This window comes from Fistularia commersonii, chromosome 2 (genome assembly GCF_037954325.1).
Source record: "Fistularia commersonii isolate RoL2024-O1a breed Wild chromosome 2, RoL_Fcom_v1.0, whole genome shotgun sequence".
NCBI lineage: Eukaryota > Metazoa > Chordata > Actinopteri > Syngnathiformes > Fistulariidae > Fistularia > Fistularia commersonii.
In genome coordinates this window covers 13,744,404-13,762,641 of record NC_141285.1, presented here as the reverse complement: position 1 = coordinate 13,762,641, position 18,238 = coordinate 13,744,404, and the positions used below count along the sequence as shown (strand labels likewise).

At 39.0% G+C, this 18,238-nt stretch overlaps 1 protein-coding gene across 16 annotated transcripts in view; it reads right to left on the bottom strand.

Moving 5' to 3' along the window:
- Positions 1-18,238, bottom strand: part of dst (dystonin) — a 104,533-nt gene that overhangs the window by 29,877 nt on the left and 56,418 nt on the right. For 14 of the 16 annotated variants that reach the window (XM_086168493.1, XM_086168362.1, XM_086168396.1 and 11 more), the window contains 19 exons: positions 16,612-16,764; positions 16,250-16,483; positions 15,841-16,122; positions 14,922-15,470; positions 14,527-14,703; positions 13,249-13,372; positions 12,780-12,988; positions 12,354-12,671; positions 11,909-12,075; positions 11,670-11,826; positions 11,202-11,328; positions 10,970-11,020; positions 10,202-10,437; positions 9,724-9,853; positions 9,208-9,407; positions 8,618-9,116; positions 6,885-8,353; positions 369-530; positions 73-243 (listed from right to left, as the gene is read on the bottom strand). In XM_086168493.1, the coding sequence (XP_086024619.1) occupies positions 73-243; positions 369-530; positions 6,885-8,353; positions 8,618-9,116; positions 9,208-9,407; positions 9,724-9,853; positions 10,202-10,437; positions 10,970-11,020; positions 11,202-11,328; positions 11,670-11,826; positions 11,909-12,075; positions 12,354-12,671; positions 12,780-12,988; positions 13,249-13,372; positions 14,527-14,703; positions 14,922-15,470; positions 15,841-16,122; positions 16,250-16,483; positions 16,612-16,764 (5,415 nt within the window). The remainder of the gene's footprint in view (positions 1-72; positions 244-368; positions 531-6,884; positions 8,354-8,617; positions 9,117-9,207; positions 9,408-9,723; positions 9,854-10,201; positions 10,438-10,969; positions 11,021-11,201; positions 11,329-11,669; positions 11,827-11,908; positions 12,076-12,353; positions 12,672-12,779; positions 12,989-13,248; positions 13,373-14,526; positions 14,704-14,921; positions 15,471-15,840; positions 16,123-16,249; positions 16,484-16,611; positions 16,765-18,238) is intronic. The other 2 variants (XM_086168379.1, XM_086168464.1) reach the window with 1 other exon arrangement.

Here is an 18,238-nt window from a genome sequence, read left to right as displayed (position 1 = left end):
ATGGAACATTAAAGGAGAATTGCTTTTGTTATTTTCTGCAATATAGTGATATGACAATTACATGCTACTCACTTTCTGCTCTTGTATCTGTGCCTTGACCACTTTGAACTCTGCAGAGGGAGCTTTCTGATTGGCCACAAGTTCCTCAGTGTCAGTCAGCCAGCTGAGCAGTGATTCCAGAGCATCCTGGAACCTCCCGCAATGCAACAGAGCTTCATGCAGTTGGGCCGACCGCTCAGCGATCTGCAGAACCCCATTGTACATTTAGATATCATCCGTTAATAAGTCAAGTTGAGCTGCATCACTGAGGCAAGAACAAAAGACAACTTTTACCGCCACTTTCTTTTTGACCAAGACCAGAAACAAACCTTTTTATTGAGGGAATTCCACTTTATGTTGACATCCTCCAAGTCATCCTCCAGCTTCTCTGTATTGGTGCCCTTAGTCGCATTCTGGACCAGAATCTGGCCGAGGGAGTTGATATCTTGCAATTGTGTGTGCAATGGATCAATGTCCTCTTTCTGGAATGCCTTGATTAAAATTGAAAAAAGTAACAGAAAAATGTATTATAAGAGATAATTGACTGGTCATAGGTTATATCTATAGATGATTCTCGAAAGCATTAAATTATAACGACAATGTTGCTGCAATGGGTTGTAAAATATTTTGTTAAAATAGCTTGTTATTAATTGAGCCAGCTATCTCAAATAAATTTTTATAGGAACAAGAAATGACATATTAGTTTCCCATGCCAGAAATCTATTTCAATTCCTTAGACATGACTCGCACAAACTATGAGCTTTAAAGTCAAGATATTGGTTACAAAAAACAAGTTAACTGCTCAGATTCTTTTCTAAAGACAGAACAAGGTTGACAGTTAAACACATCTGCATACAATCACAAAGAGACTTCAATGCAGCTCTGACAGCAAAACTTAATTTGCTCATCATTTAATCAGATAGTTGAAGTCATCAGCCAGGAAAAACCTCGCTAATAAGCCAAATAATGAGCAGAATGAGGGATGAGGATATTTTTATGCACCTGTCGGGAGAAATAATCCATTGGGTCTATATCAGGACATTCAGTGATGGCGGCTAGAAAAGCCTCTATCCCATGTTCTCCTGCATCTTGGAATGCTTGTAAACTTTCCTCCTCTATGCTGTATTTGGATGCTCCTTGCTGCATATGATACAATGCTGTCGTTGGGCAACACTGTAGGGGTAGAGTTACAGAGTTTCCGTACATCTCAGGCTGTGTCACCACCACACTAACCAACTCACAGTCTTCCTGTGATGAGGCATCCTCCAACAGTTCAGCGGTTGATAACTCATCATAGTCTGTTAAAGTCCTAGAACGCCATCCATAGCTTTCTTTAAGACTCCTGGAACCTGACCCTGTAGATGTTATGCCTGTAGAAAACTGGCAACCTCCATTACTAAGGGTGGCCTTATCATTCTGAGCCACTACATCCAGCTGCTCTTGGCGATGCTCCTGCACCAAGCTACTACTGTGGTAAAGGGAACGTTCATCTCGAGTTGGTGAGAAAGGAAAGTCTTCCTGTCCTGAGCTGAGTGATCGCCCTTTTTTCAGGTCTCCAGGTAAGTGCATTGCCTCTGAAGATGAGAGGCTTCTTGTTCCGGGGCCCGCTCTCCTATGGGATCGATGAGCATGATGCTCTCTCTCACCAGTTGGGCTGTATAAACCTGAATCTTCCTCAGATGTCAGAGAGCTGGTCATACTCTGTCGTGTGTGGCCACAAATCAATCCTGGCCTCTCTGAACTCCGGGAGCAAAAGGTCCCACTATGGCTGGTATATTCCTCCGAATTTGAGGGAGCAAAATTTCTCCAAGACCGTCGATAATGAGGATGATCCCTCTTTTCACCTCCAAGGAGACGAGACTTGGGCAACACAGTATTGGTCACTCTTGTCATGTTCCCATTGAGTTTAAGTCCATCAAAGACCACGTGCTCATCTAGATTGGCAGGTTTTCGAGGTCTGAGCTCAAATGAATTTGAGGTGGACAGGACTCCATTCCCACACAGGCTGCTGAGGTCTAATGTGCGGTGCGTGTAGGGTAGGGTGCCTGTGAAGTGCCTGGAAGTGAGGCTGCCTTTGGAGCTCGAATCTATCTGCTCATTAAGCCGAACAGTGTCATAAATGGATCTCTGAGGCACGTAGCAATCATCAATGGTCAGGTCCTCCTCCTCCCCCTTCCCAGCACAGGAGGCGTTTTGTCTAAGGCAATCTGGTCTGCTCAGAGGTTTCCCCATGCTATAACACTTGTCTCCACTTACAACAAAGAAAACTCAATGGTTTTAGAACAATGCTTTGAGTAACTGCTTTACTGTTCCTAAACTATGTAAAGGAGTTGCACGTTGGGAGCATGTTAAAAGAATAGCAACTGTGAGCATCTTTTTCATGTTATCTAATTAGTTAGCATAAATATCTACATTTAACATAGTTAAAATAAATATTTGTATTTTTTGCTTACACAAAATGTCATCTAAAAATTGCCCCAAATAAATTATGGTGAAATTAAAATACTATGGTTTCTGAAATATAAATATGACATTTTTATGGAACACAACCTACAAAAGTCTCAAACGAAATTTTCTAACTGATTAGCTTTAGTACGCATAATTAAGGAAAATCCAACCCTTCAGTAAAGTCACCTATCCCAAAAGTGTCCTTTTAGGCTTCTTCCAGGCATTGCCAAATGTTAATCAAATTTCCTTTGGTCCAAAGTGCTTCTTTATCCCTGAAATCCTTGCAGCATCCATGTGGGACAACCAAAAATGTTCAGTGCAAAGTGAAATGTCCACAGACAAATCCGGCAGGCTCTATGAAAACTGTGGCTAGTTCTGAGAGAGCTGGTACACCCAGATAAACAAAAAAGCCTGCCCTTTCTCTCTCATCGCTCTCCTCGCTGTGACAGACACCCTCCTGGCAGAGGGTTTCATGCCCCGCCCCCACTCATTATTCAAACAACATCTGCCACAACTCCATTTGTGCTTAGATCCGCTAGGGCACATGTTGATTGGTGGACACATGACCCTTTTCCCCTCCTAATTCCCTTTTATATCTCCATTGCCCATATGACTTCACTTCTAAGCCATCCTCTCTGTTCTGACACAATCACTCACTTTTTTCTGTAACTGAGCGAATGGGAAGGAGGAGGGATTCGCTTTTTTTCTACTACAAAAAAACTAGACCAGAAACAGCACGCACTATGATGACATCACACTACTCTAAAATAGACAGACATTTTTCCTTTTTTTTCCTCTCACACTCCTTTTTTTTTTCCTTTCGGATGGTTGCTGTGGACCCTGCAGATATTCTTAATTACATTGGAATGCTGGGGGAGGCACAGGTCCCAGGTAATTTAACACCAATGGCTCTGCCAAGTGCATGAAGGGGCTTTTTATGTCCAGTAGGAAAAGAAAGAAGGATAGGAGAGATAATGGAAAGAATTTGTTTTTGTTTCAGGGACTGTCTACTCTGCGGTAGTTCAATGAGGACCTGAACAATCCAAACTTCTTTGTCCAGATCTGAACGCTGAGGACATTACCAGAGATAAATAGAGATCCAGGATGCAATAATAAGATGTTCACTCAATGACACTTGGAGACTGAAATATTCAAGCTTGTGATAACATGAATTTTAAATGATCATTTACTTTGAACTTTACGTTGTATTGTATTTGACAAACACCTAAAGATGAAAAGAGGACCCACTCCTCAGTCCCAAAAGAGTGGGATTAGGGTTATTAATCTCTACATATTTCACCTCTAATACATAGTCAATACAATACAAAATTAAATAATCAAGCAGAAGAATGCTGGTGCTTACCATCAGAAGCTTTATAGTTATGGAGAACATTCTTATTACCACTAATTCATCTTCATTGAGTAAAATAATTTACTGGATTTATTTTTGCACCATAGAAAATGAATGTCACCCTGGGACCACAAAAGGGATGATAACCCTCCTATATTTGTTCATTAATAGATGCAAAGCACACTTTAGTACAAAATCAAGGTAAAATATTGGCTTTGACTAACTGTCCCAAATCTAATATACCCTGTTAAACTTCTTTACTGTATGAAATTTAAATTTGATAACACATAGCATCTGATACTTTAATATTCTATAAACTCAAGAATTCAGCTGACCAAATGCGTGATATTTAATGTAATCCCCATGCACATGATTAGAGAGACAGTTATACCTATTGTTTTCAAACTAATCTTGAGGCATTAATATTGATTTGAAACATGCTCAAACATTAAATATGAACGTCAATATTGAAGACAAAGACTGTAAATCCAATCACCTATACTAGAAATCATCCCCTTACAGCAAACAGAACGTGGCTCTTTAGCTATACAACAACCACATCAGGGGATTCCATATTCCACTGCAAGAGGTGATCATCATTTCTATGTGACAGTGAGCGAGAAATACTACATGGACCTTGTGACACTTCTTTACCACCAACTATGAAAATCGAGTAAGTTTAAAATGACAAAGAAGGTATAAATTCAATTTTGAATAATGGGTAAAAGCGATGACATGTCTGAGTTGTGAGAAAAGGCATCAACACTAGCCATGCAAGGTAGTGAGTCACTGAGTTGCCTTATAATATACAATAAGATACAGTGTATATACATATATATATATGTATCTTTCACAGCCCACTTTCCTTCCTTCTCATGAAAACTTGAGTACGTGCACCACATGTAGAGCATATCACTTTCTAACTTGACCTAAAATGGTAACAACGTGAGAGAGATATGAATCAAAGGGCCGTCTTTCTTTGTTTATTTCTTTCTTGCCAGCTGCCAATAAACCCCACTCACCTAAAGTCATAAGAGCCTCATTCACAGACTTCAGAACACAGTATGACACAATTGTGTAATTGTTTTTTTTGTCGTTGAAACCATAGCAACTAAATACATAAACAACTCCACAAGAGTGCCTGGCTTTTTTTAGATATCCTTTCCTTGATGATACATATTACTGCAAAAGGAGTTTACAGCCATCATTTATGGACTCACGTGTTCTCTTGCCAAAACTGATAGGATGAAATATGGCAATTCTGCTGACTAAAAATTTTGAATTACTCTGCAGTAGACACATATTGTACAAGAAACTTAACAGTGAATATTAACAGACCCAACTCCTGCTATCCCAATGGTTTTTTGATCCATGTCAGTGAAAGGGAGCTTTGCATATTGTCTCACTATATAAGCACATTACCCCCTTGTTGAAAAACAAAAATCCCTTGACCTACATCTTTAGATATATCTGTGCCATTTGTCTACACACAGCTGTTTATTTCATCTTTCTATAATACTCTATAATTGAAAAAAAAAAGTGTTTCCTGATATCAATTCTAGAAATAGGTTAATCCTCTTAGAAACCGTCAGAGGAATGTAAGGTTATTCAAACCACTTTACATCTATTTGGAAATATTGCTAATGGCTACCTCATATATTATCCCTTACTAATTTTTTTTCCATAAATTATATTAATGGTTGATGGAAATATGAACAAAAAAAAATAGGACAATTGGGAAGCTCTGCTTATGACTGATTAAATTCAATTCCCTTGGTTAGAGTTTTAAAACAAGAGGCAAATGTATGGGTGAATCGGTATAGCATCATAATGAACTTATTTTCTGTTATTGTTTTCCTGGGGGAATATTAGGATATTCTTCTTTCTTTATGAAAATGTGCAGTAAGCACATGTTATTTTGTACAAATGACATATTACACAAATTATATAGAGCTAGCCACAATCCCAACCAACAATCTGTGATGAGATTCAGCATTTTTATCATGTAACACTTAATGAATGGGTGTCAATGAAAATGAATGAATTTCAGAAAAAAAATGGTTGATTGTTGATGGTCCAAAGCCAACTTTTTCATTGATGTGTGATACACACTGAATCAAAAGACACCCTGATGGTGACCAACTGGCAGGCATGGTCCATCCCCAAGCGTCATCTTATCAACGGGGTGTCAGCTCTTTTGTTTACAGCAGATGCACTGAATGGACCTTAAAACCCCAGAGGATTGCCACATGTAGCAAGTGCTCAATGAAACTTGTCGGCATTTTTTTAAGGTGTTTTGTTGTCAGAATGACTGATGTGTGTCTCCAGAATCCAAAATTTAGATATATTACTGCAATGGGTACTCCATTCATCCATGCATTTTCTGATGCTTAGCTAGGGTTGGGTCACAACAGCCAGCTCCCATCAGTTTTATTGTATATAATAAAGTATTTCATACATAGTTTCAAACAAACAGTAATGTAATTTTAAGCAGAACAAAAAGTTTACTGACTCTGGTAATGACTATAGGAAAAGTTATAGTTGTTGGCAAAGACAGTAGACCATTGATATAAGAAGATATATCATCATGAACATGTCATCAATATCTTCAGAACTGTTTTAGTTCATTAGCATGTACTGAAAGTTTTAATTGAAATGTTTTGACTAAAAAACAAAAAAAGAGAGGTAACACTGTTCATATTACATAAGGCAATAAAGCTTAGACTCTACCTAAAGACAGAAGTGACGAATTCTATGGTTAGGTGGAAGTCAAGCCACTAAATCTGACATTATGGTTTAAACAAAACTTTAGATTTTTACTTAACAGAAAAGGTCTGGAAGGCTTTGGTCTGCCAACTAATGCAGCTGAGGTTTCCTGTTAATTATTGGTACGTAAGATAAAAAGGAAATTCCCTATGGACCAATACCATCATTTCCAAGGTACCATGGCAACACAAAGGCGACATGTGCTAAAGCTTTTGAAAAGGGATTATTGATAGATCTGTCCTTTGAACCTATAAAGCAAGATTAACGGTGGGCTACATACCTTAAAGGCATCCAGCTGTTGATTGATGATCTCTGTCTCCATGCCAACTGCTTCCTGGGATGCTTCCTTGTCCATGGCTCTGCTTAGTTTGTCGTCAATTTGGTGGAGTTTATCATACAGCTGTTCCAGCTTGGTGAGTGTATTTTGAATTTGCATGTCTCTGCCTTTAGCCCTGTCCATCAGTTTACCGCACTGCTTACTTAGAGTATCCAAATCTCTCTTGAGACCTATTAAATCAGGGGACGTTTCTGTCTCTAGCATCTTCTTACAACTGTCGCTGGCATTGGCTGTGTTGGTCATCAGATCTTGTAACTTTGCCACAAAACACTTTATCGTGTCCTGCTGCTGTTTAAGAACAGCGAGTTCAAGATCTACCGAGGCCATGCTGTCCAACTCGTCATCCAGGTCTGTGAATTGGGCAAACATTTCACGGATGTTGTTCTGGAATTGTCCAATACCCTGCAACTTCCCCTCCAGAACTTGACACGTGTCCTCTAGTTTCTTGCTAAGGTTACTGTGACCCTTTTCAATGGTGTCGGCTTGCAGTACGAAGTCGATCACTCCATCAGCGTCTGGGAATTTTACTTCAAGTTCCTTGGCCAAGCTCTTGAGATGGTTAACCTGATTCTGCATGCCTTCTAAACTCTTGTGTTGAGCTTTCATGTTAGTTAAGTTCTTATTGGTGTGTGCCTGAACTCCTTGTAATTCATAACTATCCACCTGCTTTTTAGCGCCTTCCAGTTGAGCTTGTGTCTCTTTGAAGCCATCATTAAACTCCTTAACCATATGTGAAATCTTCTCTAAAGACTCCCTTTTGCACAGCAAATCCTCAAATACATTATCCACTCTTTTGGCCAAGCTCGCCGTCTTCTCTTTAATACCTTCATTGTCCGTATTGGCCACCTCAAGAAGGCTACCCGCAGCTGTATTAAGCTGTTCCACTAACCCTCTGTGCTTGTCAACATCCTTTTGAAGTGCTTTCACTTGAGAAATTGAACTCTCCACAGCAACAGGATCAACAGTAAGTCTAATTTGGTCTTCATTAGCTTCACACTCTTGGATCCATAAGCTGAGCTTCTCTGTGTGCTCCTGATACTTCTTAGATTTCTGGAGAGCAGTCTGGAGTTTATCAGCGTGCTCATCAGTGCTCTTCTTTAAGTCCTGCCAGTTTGACGTGAGGGTGGACAGCTGCCCCTGTAGTGCCGACTTCTCCGCACCATCAATGTTGTGGAGAAGCATTTCACCCTCCTCAATTATTGTATTGTAAGTGGCCTCTTGGTCACTGAGAGTCCTTTGCAGTTTTTTGTGCTCTTCCAAGGTCTCTTGCAGAATGTCCACTTTGGCAGAGATGGCCTGAGGTTTTGACTGCTCCTGTAGCTTTTCACCCAGCCATGACTGGAAGTCTTTTGAGGTTTGGTGGAACTGCTGTGAGCTGGCAAATGTAGAGTTCAACAGCTCGATCTGTTTGGCTTGAAATTAAACAAGAAAGAAAAAGACAATTAGTACTTTGAATGAAGAAATGATGCAAGTAGAGTCAAAATATGTATGGGTCGAAAATTAAATACGTATTTTAGTACATTCTACATTCCTAATCCTGTTTAATAGCCTGCAAACTATGAGAAGCCAAAATCAACCGATGTCAAATCAAACTTCCTTACTGTAATCACAGATAACAAAATTATTAGGAATTATTAAGATTACTTTCAAACAGATCATCAAATTTAAAGGCAAACCTGCAGTCTCTCCCAGCTGTTTGAAAGGCTTGGCAACATTATCCAGCTGTCTGGCTAAGTCTGCTTTCAAATAGTCCTCTGTCACCATTGCTACAAGTTCTGCATTGACGACTTCAGCCTCTTTCAGCTTTTTCTTCTCCTCTGTGAGCTGAGCTGATATCTTGTGGACGTCCTCCAGCTTCTTCTTGACAGCATCAGGCTGGGTGCTGTGCCCATGGTGGTTATTGAGGTGACTCTCTAGTTGAGCTGTGGTCTGGCTTAGACTCCTCAGTAACTTTTGAAACTGTCCCGTCTTTACCACAGCCTGGTCAATAAGGCTGTCTCGCTGTTCCAGCTGCCTCATCAGGCCTTCCCACTTCTGGGTAACAGCAGTGAGCTGCTCTCTAACTTCCTTCCCATTAGAAGGTTCCTGATTGCCTGATGAGCTTAGGATAGCAGAAGCAGCTTCCTCCAGCTGTCTGTATTGAGGTTCTCTGCTCTTAAATTCATTCTGAAGAATCTGGGGGATAAAACACTCAATGTGAAAATTGGCCCTTAAAAAAAAAAGAGGAGAAATTACTTCAATGTTTTTCCACCTAAATATGTACTACCTGTACTTGCTGCTTTTGCATTTTAAGCATGTTTGGGTCGATTGACAGGGGCCCAAGGACACTCATCATAAGCTCTTTCTCTGCGAGCCACTGACCAAGCTGCAGCTCAGTTGTTTGAAAGATATCCAAATTTTTGTTGGATTGTTCCAGGTGCTGCTTTCTCTCCTCCACAGAGCCACTGATATCTGCCCAAGCAGCATCTAAGCATGGGAGCAAATTGGAACAGATAGTAAGAGTCAGCTCTTTTCTATCCATGTGCCTGCTGTTTCGCATACAAACCTCCCTCTGTGCAGGGCTTAGCACAATAAATCTGCTAATTTAGCCAAATACATGCACAGTAAAACTGATAACCTGCATGTACGATAGGTAGATAAATAGCTAGATACAAGAATTATTGTTGTTGTGGTATAATATATACTATTTCACTAATACTTGTGAGGTAGTTATGTATATTTTTCAGTCCGATTCACTGTACAATTGAAATTGAAATGGCACGCATTACATTACAGTCTATACCTATTTCTGCTAACATCTGCCTCCATTTTGGCACTTCTTCAGAATCTGGATGTGTTTTAATTAAGTTTAGAAGTTTCTCTCTGAGCTTCTGAAGATCCTGTTGCTTTTGTTTCATGTCATCTTCAAATTCCTAGGAGAAAAAAAAACATACAAAATCAGAATAATCTAAGTCGCCCAAAGACAAGAAAATTAACAATTGGATCTCAACCCTTCACTTATTGTTATTGTGTTCACTGTTTCATTTCACTTAAGTCTTAACAAGTAACCATCATCTTGTATGGGCTGAATCTATTTCAAGATCTTGAAATGAACTTTTTTACTGTCCCAGAATTGATCTTTATCTATCTGAAAAAATAGGGTATTATCACCATAGACAGAAAAATGAAAGATGACTGTAGGCAGCAAAACCTTCCCTATTCATAGTTGAATATATCTGTTTGGTGTTTTAGGGCATTTAATGAGAGATAACTTTTCGCACCTTCTGTTGCTGGAGCTGTGTTTTGACAGTGTCTTTCTCTGTGGTTGCGTTGTTCCAGGACGCTGCAGTTTCTTTCTTGTCTTTCAGCCATTTCAGCATGTCGCAAGTTTCCTTTTTGACCTCTCTCAACTCCTGGACAGAACTCTTCAGCTGTGCTTCATGACTCTTTAGCACCTCCCCAAGATTTGTGTATCCCTCATTGACAGATGACATGTTTTGCTGAATTGCCATCAGATCTGTTAACAAAAAAAAGGGAAGAAAAGCTGAAGTTCCACGGTAAAGTTGTGGCGTCATTGCCAAGTTTGAAATGAGCCAATATGGAACCATCATAAACATAAAAACCTACGGAACAGCATGTTCAGAGCAAGAACAGCATGTTCAGAGCAAGAATGAGGAAAACATTTCCCGCAAAAGGAGATCTTCACTCACAATCATTATTAAGCCGTCTGCATGTATCACAAATAGGGATATTAAATTATTAATATTTGATACATTTTATGTCAGTGTGTTCAGTGGAAATACAAAATATATTATATCGCTTCCATTGAATTTGGTTGATGCTTATTTGTTGAATGAATAATGTATGCACTATTACATTTACTATATCCCAGAATACCGATGTTGTTTCAATGATTAACATGCAAACATACTGTTACAATACTTGTCAAAAATTTACAACACAAATTAAATGAATCATCAAAAATAAGCTACAACAATGCAACAAAAATATATCTGATATCATCCTCACACACGCATATTCTTGTTTACCTTTATTGGTTAGGTAGGAATAACTTGCTGGACCACCACCATTAGTAAGAGCTGATGCAAAGACATAAGATAAAGTTTATGTAAAAGACAAGCAGATAGTTTTGGATCGTCAGTGCAATATAATTCCTTGAATGGTTAGTGATTATATAACACCCTGAAGTCCACACAAACACCATGCTTCTCATGTCTTTGACTGGAAAGACAAGAGGCTGTTTTGTGGGCTGATGTTTACCTGACATGTTAGGTGTCTTTGTTTTGGCAGGAGATGTTAGGAAGGTGACCAAGCTACATAATGATGATCCTTTATTGTTCAAGTCTTGGACGGCGGGGCCTTTGGATGTCCATTCATCTAGCAATCCCTGATGAAAGATTAATCAATCAGACATAATCTGTGTAGAATATACATCAACTCTCAATAAAATGGACGTAAAATTTAATTACAAATTCAGACATGAAGGAAAAAGATGTGATTCTTCAAATTAAAAGTAGTTCTCTGGTTGAGCCATGAGCTTTCCACTGTAACTATTTGTTATTAGTTGCAGGAAAAAAAAACACATAGCTGCATATAGCTAAAGTAATAAACTATAGTGTTGGATGTAAAACCTAACACTATGCCCTTCCTTGGGTTTTTAAATGGAGTTAGATTAAAATATGGGAATATCATTGTGGTAAGAGACTTTCTATTCATCCATTGACTCACAGTTACTAACTGCAGATCATCTTCCAGACTTTTCTCACTGCTGCTTTGCTGAATCACAGATACTTTCACTCCAGTCTCTTCCAGCCACTTGGTGAGACCCATGAAGGCAGACTTGAACTCGCTCAGCTGATCCTTACAAGATGACACCTCCTCTTCTCTGTGACACACAATAATATCATCGATTAATAATCAGAAAATAATAGTTCTCCCCTAGAACTGTATGCAATTTGTCACCTTACTTTTCCCTGATAGTGTCCTTGAAAGTGTTGAAGATATTTGCGAGACTGTCAGTCTTGCTCTGAATCTGGGCTTTGTTACCATCAGCACTTATTTCAGACAGTTCTTTGGAGAGAGTTTGAAGCTTCTCCAAATCACTGGCATGTTCAGCCATCTCTTCCTTTGTATTCTGAAAAAAATATGTACAATCAGTCATTCAAACTGATACATGATTTAATTTATTCAGTACATTCATGAATACAAAATCAGCAAAATAGCTCAAAAGGAGCAAAAGCAAAGATCTCCATCATGAGATCGTGATCAAAATGACCAAATTCTGATATATCATACAAATTTGGTGCTTTATTGGCATGAGCCCGATATTTTGATGTTGCATTAGAAGGATTCATCTCTAACCTATTGTATATCTACATGAGCATTGGTAAAATATTTAAAACAATTATATACCTGCATTAGCTCAGACAGTTCATTGAAGGTTTTAGCTGGTCCATCTGTCTCATGTAGGTCTTGCGAACGCTTGACGACAAACTGCTGGATTTTATCTGAAACTTTCTCAAACTCTTCCACTTTTTCTTTTAACTGTTCCAGTTGGGAAACCTTTTCTTTATGTTTGTCACAGGCCTCGGAGAAGCGCTGTGAGAGAGCATCCATCTTTGACTGAAGGAGGGCTGCGGCAGAAGGATCTGCAGTTTCCACAAATTTCTTCACTTTGGCTTTCATAGCAGAGATGCTGCTCTGGCGACTTGCTATGTCCTGCTCTAATGCCTAAAAATCATAACAAGATTACAATATGAGTATTAAGCTGTTGAGAAACAGAGTAAAGCACGAAACGCAGACAAAACAATATATATTACAAACTGCAAGAATACACACCGCTTCTTTGCTGAGTATATCTCCAATAGACGCAGAGTCAAGTGGAACTTGTCCCTTTTCTTTTACATTAGATTCTACTCCCTCCATCCATCCCATCATCTCATCCAAACCATCCTGGACACTCATGGAGCGTGTCAGAGTAATCTGCAACTTCTCATTTCGATCACTTACGGACTTGGATAAGTTGTCATACCTCTCCACAATGTCGTCTGTAAGGGAAAGAAATCAAGTCAAACCCAGAACATAATGAGATGCAAAGTGAACTTGTTAAGATTCAAAAATTTACAATGAATGAACAAATACATGAATAAATAAATAACACGCATTACAACATGGGGGTAATATAATGCTGTATGTGGATTATTTCATATAACATGTGTAGTATACCCCAGCCCTATTCCTATTATGTGATACTGATGACTTATTTCATTGTTATATTATAAATTACAAGGACATGTTTTTCCCTCACCTACTGTTTCCTGGATTTCTTCTGGGTTGCTCAACAGCTCTCCACCAGACACCACTAAATTCTCAGCTGCTTTGCGTAGTGTGTCAATAGTTGTCTGATGTCCAGTCATCTGATTTTGTAAGGCCTAGGGATCACATCACAAGTGGAGGACAGAGATGGGCACTTGGACATTGTCACACATGGTTGGCAACAAGTTAAAATATGATGATCAAGTAAAACTTAGTTTTGAGTTTTTGCCCCAGAACACATTAATGAATTAAAGCCGCCCAAGAATGTATGGAGAAAATATTGTGTGAATAATGAGAAGATGTAACTTTTCATGTACCGGTACTAATATGCTGTGGTAGCAAGACTGACTTGAAGCATAAAAATACCATCAAGAGACATCTATGAGCCAAATAAGGAAAACTATACCTTTTAGTTAAACCGCAAAGTAAACAGCAAATAGTGGCCATTTTTTGGCCAAATAAGTTTAATGAAAGTTTATTTATAACACATTTACTATATAAGATGCATTTCATTCATACAGGGGGGATGCCTGGTAACTCCTCTTGCAATAATAAGATGTTTATTCAGTAATTGCATACATTCCAGAAGAGCCCAAAAGAAAAAATCCAATTTTCTGAACATATATTTGCTATTTTATGATTAGGCCTCATAGTAAACGTTACCAGACTTGTAAGCAAGATGTAACACAAAGATATTTTGCAAGATTTAAGTTTTGCTGTTTATCTGTACAGCACAAAGTACATACAGCTTTCCTTAGTTGGCTTACAGACAGCTCTTATTATCAATGCTGTGAGTCAATACTTCCAATCTGAAAAAAATTTGTTTGCTGCAGCCAAAAACCTTTGACAGCAGCAGCTCCATCAGCCCTGTCTCTTATCCCCTTTTAAGAGTGTGTATGATACAAATAGCCAGAAAGTATTCACATGTGGGTCTGAATTCAGAACACAGAGCTAAAAATAGCTCAAGTCGGTAAAACACTGTATATGGTAACGTGGGTGTACGGTGCTGTGACCTAACAATCTCCATTAACCAGAGGCTTTGTTTCCAGGTTTGTCACAATATTTCATATCCAGACTCTCTGTGATAAAAATTGCAGAGATGACAGAAATTCACAAATTATTTATTTGTCTTAAATCTAAGTTTAACTGTTAAATAAAATATCACCATCCTACACCCCCTGGTTCTCATCAAGAATTAAGGAGATTGAAGGAACTTTCTGGCACACAAGTGTAAAGTAATACTGAGTTTAAAGCAACAGCAGTTTCTTGCCTTGGTATCCTCCAACTGTTTCTGCAATATTTGAGGGTCGGCTGCAATGGCCTCCGATTGTTGCTTTCTTGCCTCCTCCTCTGAGCTGCTGAGCCACTTCAGAAGACCAGAGCTTGAATCTTCATACTTCTTATACTTATCAACCACATCTTTGAGGTTGTTGCCGAGCTGATTGCTCTGAAACAAATTTGACCGAGAAAATTATGTTGATGATGTGTGATTTATAACAAAGTCGTACCGATAATGACTGACAATAATTGACCGACTTTTAGAATGTGTAGCAAATCAGTGGGATACTTCACAGGTATTATTTCATATACTTTGAACAAATGCTCCCACCAACTGGCAGGGATATGTTATTGCAACCATTATGGTCAAATAGCCGAACCCAGTACCTGCGAGTGCAATGCTTTGTATCGACTGGCTGCTGAATCCAACTTTTCCTTGACAGCAGAGCACGTTCCTGAAGTATCCACCTGCAGCCGGGCATTTTTAGCTGCAGGATCATGCAGTCCACAAACTTTAGCGATGTCCAGCACTTTCTGACCAGAAATGGTGATGAAGCGAAGGTCTCCTTTGTGTGAAATGACATCCTCTGAGAAGCTCTTCTGTCGCAGGAGCTTCTCGCTGAGAATATTGAGTGAGTCTGCCGGAGCCCCCAGTTCCTTCTGTTGTCCCTCTGCCTGATCTAGCCAGGTTTCAAACTCCTCACAGTCATCCTGGAACTTCTTCAGCTCCTCCTTGACAGATTGGACCTCTTTCATCTGTTGTTCGGTTTGTGTCAGTGTGGCTTCGTAGCGGCCCTTCAGTTCCTGGATGTTATTTTGTAGTTTGTCCTTCTCTTCTGGGGACAGTACATTGGCTTGCTTCTCGAGGAGAGCCTGGGCAGACTGGGTGGCCATGATGAGATCCTGCTGCTGGGACAGAATCTCTTGGTGGCGCGCCTGGGGACAATAGTTACAAGACAATTTGTTCTACCATTAGAGAGAAATGTATGCTGTTTAAAACATTTTCAAAACATCTACAAGCATTATTTGTATTTGATGTCCAATGCCAGAACCGATGTCATTTTTAAAGTCCATTTTTCCCCTGGATAAAATTGCCAAATAACATTTCCAACAGAAATAAAAATTGACAGAGGGTAATATTGTGTGCAATCTGCATTTAAAAGTATGATTGAAACATATTGATCTGCCTCAACACAAACCTATGTGCACTGATTATTCGAATTCTTACAATGATCTAAGATTGAAGTTTACCTTAATGTACCACAAACTCTTAAAATGATGGCTTGTAGCCATTTTTTGCAAATACCTTGACTTCATCGTACAGCTTATCGAGGTCCTGAGAGGCATTTTCTCCCTCGGCCTCTCGGACAGAATCCATTTCGCTCCTCTGTAAAGCATTTCCATTGGCATCATCATCATGTTCTATCAGTCCTTTGGCAGATTTTATCTCTGGCAGGTTTCCATTCTCTTTGCTTATGCGATCGGTTTCGTCCAGCATATTTACATTTTCATTCCCAATGTTTGATATCCAGTTCAGCAGAGATTCAACTTTGTTTTTGCTTTCCTCAAGCTGCTCAACTGCTGCAGCCTGAACAAAAAGTTGAAGGATATTAATAAAATGCTAAGTAAAAAAAAATCAATGTAAAGTGTTGCAAGTGTTTTAGCACGGACGATTCGATTTAACTGAATCATTTATGGATCGGACCTTAACTAACCTTTTCACTTTCCTGTTTTATGGCTGTGGTAACAACCTTCTCAAAGTCTTTCCTGGATTCCTCGGCCTGTTGGTTGATGAGCTTGGCCTTGTTTTTCGCCTCTTCTAACTTTCTCTCAATGACAGCAATTTGATCTGGTGTCAGCTGGCTTCGATTTTCCTCCAGAAACTTCTTTGTACTGGTGATGACCTCATTCAAGGCACTGGCATCCGTCAATACCTCTTTTTGAAGAGCCTGGAGTTCAGACAGCAACAAAACAAGCGGAAAAAGGAGGTCAAGGAATGTCCTGATCAAAATGGAAGAAAACCATTATTTCTGAAATGAGTATATCAAGAAACGTGGAGCCAAATAGTGTACCAAACCTGGTGTTCCTGCTGGTACTGCTGCAAGTCAGTTATGTGCTCTGCGTTTTCAGCAAGTTGCTGATGACCGATCAAACGGTTCTCTGTCAGAGTGAGACTGTCACAAACTTCATCCAACTTCTCTGCAAACTCTTTGTGTCTCTCCAACATACACTGTATGAAAAATAGATCACAAAGTTCATTAAGTTTGAAAGCAAAATGCATTTCATTAAACCCCTGTAAACATATTTAAAGAATATTTTCTAAAGTCTGAGTTGCCTATATCTGACATCAGATACAATCAAGCAAGGAGAACCTTTTCATGCCAAAGTAGGTAGCATGCAATAGTCATTAAAGGACACATTTTCTTTGACAAAACATATATATCAAGTATGCTGCAAACATGCTAGCCAAGCGCTGCTGTGGTCTTATGATGGTGATAAGCCTAGTTAACACAGTGTCAGTTGTGTTAATGTGTATTTTGTGTATGAGAGTTCCAACAGTGCATTTGTCGCCTGTTAACAGTTCATTGGTGTCTTCAGGCCTGTGGAATACAACCAGCACAGAGGTTAGTTTATTGCATTGGTCAAGCATTTACACATGCAGTTCTGTTATTAGTGAGGGAACAAAAAACAAACCATTGAACAAAGCACACAGAGCTTCTTTCTGCCTCCCTTTCACTTTAGCAGGTAAAAATGCAAAACAAGATCTGGTTACATCCACAAACACATGTAACTGTTTGTCTGGCTACTTTCAACAACTTTCTGTTGTAAGCGAAACATTTCTCAAGCTGGGTACCGAGCTGGATGCCTAATCTAGATAATATATTGTTACCCTCTTAAAATAATCACCTAGGTAATTTTTTCAGATTTTTCAGAAAACACAAAAAACTGAACTATTTGACACACTCTTGACATAGGCAATTTCTATTAAAGGGGCAGAATGGCACACTCTGTTTAACTGTGGATGTAGGTAATTTTGCCGGAGGTGGTCAGCATCATGAGGAGATGATTTAGTCAAAAAAAAACATTTTTTGTAAAAAAAAAAATGACTTAGGCGATTATTTTAAGGAGGTGACAATATGTGATGTGCTGCTCTAAGCTCTTTTCAACGCTTCCTCATAAGCTTTCCACTGGCTGCTGTCGAGAGTCTAGCAGCCTGAAAACTGTTTCTAAAATATATCCAAGATGGCCCAGAACTGCACTAGGCATTTCAAAGAGCATTTTGTTTCCCAATAAGATGTTTTTTTTTAAGTTTTCATTTTGAACCCCTTCCCGACAGATTAACTGATAATCATTGGGTCAAGTGGTTGGAAATCAAAGTGTAATAGAGGGAATTGATAGTACAAATGCTTGAGAGTTTTTATGGTTCAGAAGAACTAGAAGGAGTAATATGTATGAACAAAAACTTAAGTTATTAGTATTAAGACATACTGTAGGAGTATTAAAATACACTCAGAATTAGTGGATATACTAATCAATCAAATAATCATTGCAACTTTAAGATGAAAAGTGTTTTGAGACATCATGGACATACAGGAATCCATCATTGTAATTTTTCATTTCAAAACTATGCCTTTCCCGTTTTCTTATCAAGAAACTACTGTTGATATTTTGCAAGATATCCACAGGCAAACCTTATCCTTAGT